We start from the raw sequence: 2,624 nt of genomic DNA on the forward strand, positions 1-2,624 counted from the left end.
AAGTCTCGTAACTCGTCGCCCGTGTGTGTGATGATGCTGCAAAAACATGCATTCTCAAGGTCATGAGGAGCTTTATTAGTTTATGCAGGAACCATCGTTGGATCGCTTGTCCATTTTGCTCGACGAATTTTTCAATTCTGTAATTTTCCTATGTAAATGTAAATTCCGCCCAGGTGTTTGACTTGAATAATGTATGACAGATTTGACCACCGAAATTCTCAGAACCTCTTAATAGTAATATTTATTAAGTGTACAAGGTATTCTATTTATAAGTCATTGTAATTATGAGATTACATGCGGTATAAAAGAAATCAAATATTAAGTGCTAAGGGTATTATTTACCTGAGTACCTGATTTTATCCAATCATCTTCGTTCGATGATTGTGATTGGCTGCCAACTGGGCGGAAATTACATGAATCACCTGTTAGTCCGTGTCAGTCAACCCACGGCCACTGTTGCTCTATGAACTCCACTTCAGTGCGCGTCTGTACGAGGCCACACACGCTTCATACCTACATTTTAGGATACACATACATTACAATTTAACACACGTAGGTGGGGGTACCTCGATTTGGCGTCTTGTGTCGTCCAGGTACGGTCGCTGATGCCCGCCGCGCGGTTGACGAACTCTGCAAGCATGCGGCAGCCATTCGCTTTGGTCAACTTCTGGCCTCCCTTCATGGCCTTGCCTTTCGTAGCTTGGCCAGTCATAAGTGCGAACTTGGATGGCACCCGAAGGAATTCTAGCATCACCAGGCGTTCGGCCCGAGTTGCCGTGGCTCGCTTCGTAGATGTAAGTTGAAATATGTTGTGTTTCCTTGTGCTTCTATGCCACTGAATAACAGGCATCATGTGATTGGTTAGGTAACCCCCATTTCCTCAACTTCGAGTTGCGTTTGATTCTTAAAAACCAAAAGCACCTCGAGAGGTGCTTCTGGTTTTCATGACGAAAAGCAGTTTTCGAAAAGCAGAATCATAAATTGAAATGTGAAAAAAATCCTAAATTAACTCCCCCTAATCTCTCGGGGCAAAGTCGTCTCTTAGTGCAACATGTCGTTGCGTTACTGGTACTAGTAAGTACGTACCAGTCTGTAGTCTGTACTACACCATTTTGCGTTTACTGTTAATTCCAGCTTATTTTCAATATATTTCCACCAACCTCCGATATATTTCACCGAATCGCCAATATAATTCACCCAACCTCCATTATATTCACGTCGATGTAAAACATCGGCGATATATTTCACCCAACCTCTGTTATAACCCAACCTACGTTTAATTCCAACTTTAGAAAATATAATTCACCTAACAGATGTTATAATTCGGGCTGGGATTTTTGAATCTGCACTCTATGGAAGAGGCCATCCCTGCACCACAAACTCCGGTACGTCTCTCTGTTGACCGCTAACATGATGTTTCAAGACGCTTCGTTCTTAAAACTAGGGCCGTACTCCCTGATGTTGAACCCGATCGAGAATATGTGGCCGGCGTTGAAGAGCCGCATTAAGACATCTTTGCGCGAAGGAGTCGCGGCCTTTATGGGGCCACCGCCAGACGGACAGACTTGAAATGTGTTTCGCATGCAATACTTGGAACACACAGCTGACGAGGCAATTGCAGGTACTGTATTCAGTGCATTTATATTGTATTTAACTTAACAATGAATTAGGAATTGAGCCGAATCGTTTGCATGTCTACATGGCCCGCCTTGAACCGTTTTATGTCCGTGCTGAGAACTTGGAAGACTTGGACGTTGGTGTTTGAGCCGTAGATGTCGTAGATGTGTTGCTTGTGATGGTTTTAATTTACTTTCCATTAAATATACCGGTGGTCAGGTGAAATATATTTTTCGAAAGGTGAAATTAACCGTTGGTTGGGTGAATTATGTCGGAGGTTGGGTGAAATGTAATGGCCAAATTTCAATTCCGCGTGAAATATATGGAGGTTCGGTGAATTCAAATGGGTGTTAGGTGAAATATATCGGAGGTTGGTGGAAATATTTAAAAAAAGCTGAAATTAAACGCAAAATGGTGTAGTAAAAGGATACGAGTTCCATCATCGTTATTGTACAGTACATCATAATATAGCTACCCAGTTAGCATTTAACGTTTGCATTGATTTGATATAAGGTGGTTGGTGAAGGAGGGGGTTATTTTTGGCGCGGTAAAACACCCAAAGTATCATATCCTGCGAAGTGTATCTACAAAGTTGTTTGGATGCAAGTTGAACTTGCATCCAAACAACTTTGAATTATGGAAGAATGATTCGATTTCCGATTGTGAAGTGCAAGACTTCTGTCAACGTGAACACAAACCGCCATAAAACACCCGATTCTCAAGAAAATTGTGGCATAAATGTTTAAACTTTATTCCAGTTTTTCGAGATTTTGTGGCATCCAGACGCACAAAATCTCGAAAAATGGAATATTTCGAATTTGGCAACTTTTCTAGGAAAAGCTGCCGTTTTCTTGGAAAAACGACCATTTTATGCCATTTATATATATTAATAGCATCCAGACGCGACCTTATTTTACCTTACAGTTAGTACAGTACAGTTTAGATGTGTATTCAAATCAATACTATTGGTCATAATTCTTATTCGAATGTACGAATAGTATACGATC

The 2,624-nt window shown here is 41.1% G+C and overlaps 1 protein-coding gene across 1 annotated transcript; it reads right to left on the bottom strand.

The window, feature by feature from the left end:
- Positions 1-326: 326 nt before the first annotated feature.
- H257_04902 (hypothetical protein) lies at positions 327-798 on the bottom strand. The gene is made up of 2 exons (XM_009829558.1): positions 567-798; positions 327-513 (listed from the first exon to the last, which is right to left on the bottom strand). The coding sequence occupies exons 1-2, from the start codon at positions 749-751 to the stop codon at positions 462-464; spliced, it is 237 nt and encodes a 78-aa protein (XP_009827860.1). The 5' UTR covers positions 752-798; the 3' UTR covers positions 327-461.
- Between the last annotated feature and the right edge of the window lie 1,826 nt (positions 799-2,624).

The sequence above is a fragment of the Aphanomyces astaci genome (assembly GCF_000520075.1).
Source record: "Aphanomyces astaci strain APO3 unplaced genomic scaffold supercont1.9, whole genome shotgun sequence".
NCBI lineage: Eukaryota > Oomycota > Saprolegniomycetes > Saprolegniales > Verrucalvaceae > Aphanomyces > Aphanomyces astaci.

Coding starts and splice junctions, on each gene's coding strand:
- H257_04902 (XM_009829558.1), bottom strand. CDS start 751: ATGCTAGAATTCCTTCGGGTGCCATCCAAGTTCGCACTTATGACTGGC. Junction 514..566: donor ACACAAGACGCCAAATCGAG/GTACCCCCACCT, acceptor CCTAAAATGTAG/GTATGAAGCGTGTGTGGCCT.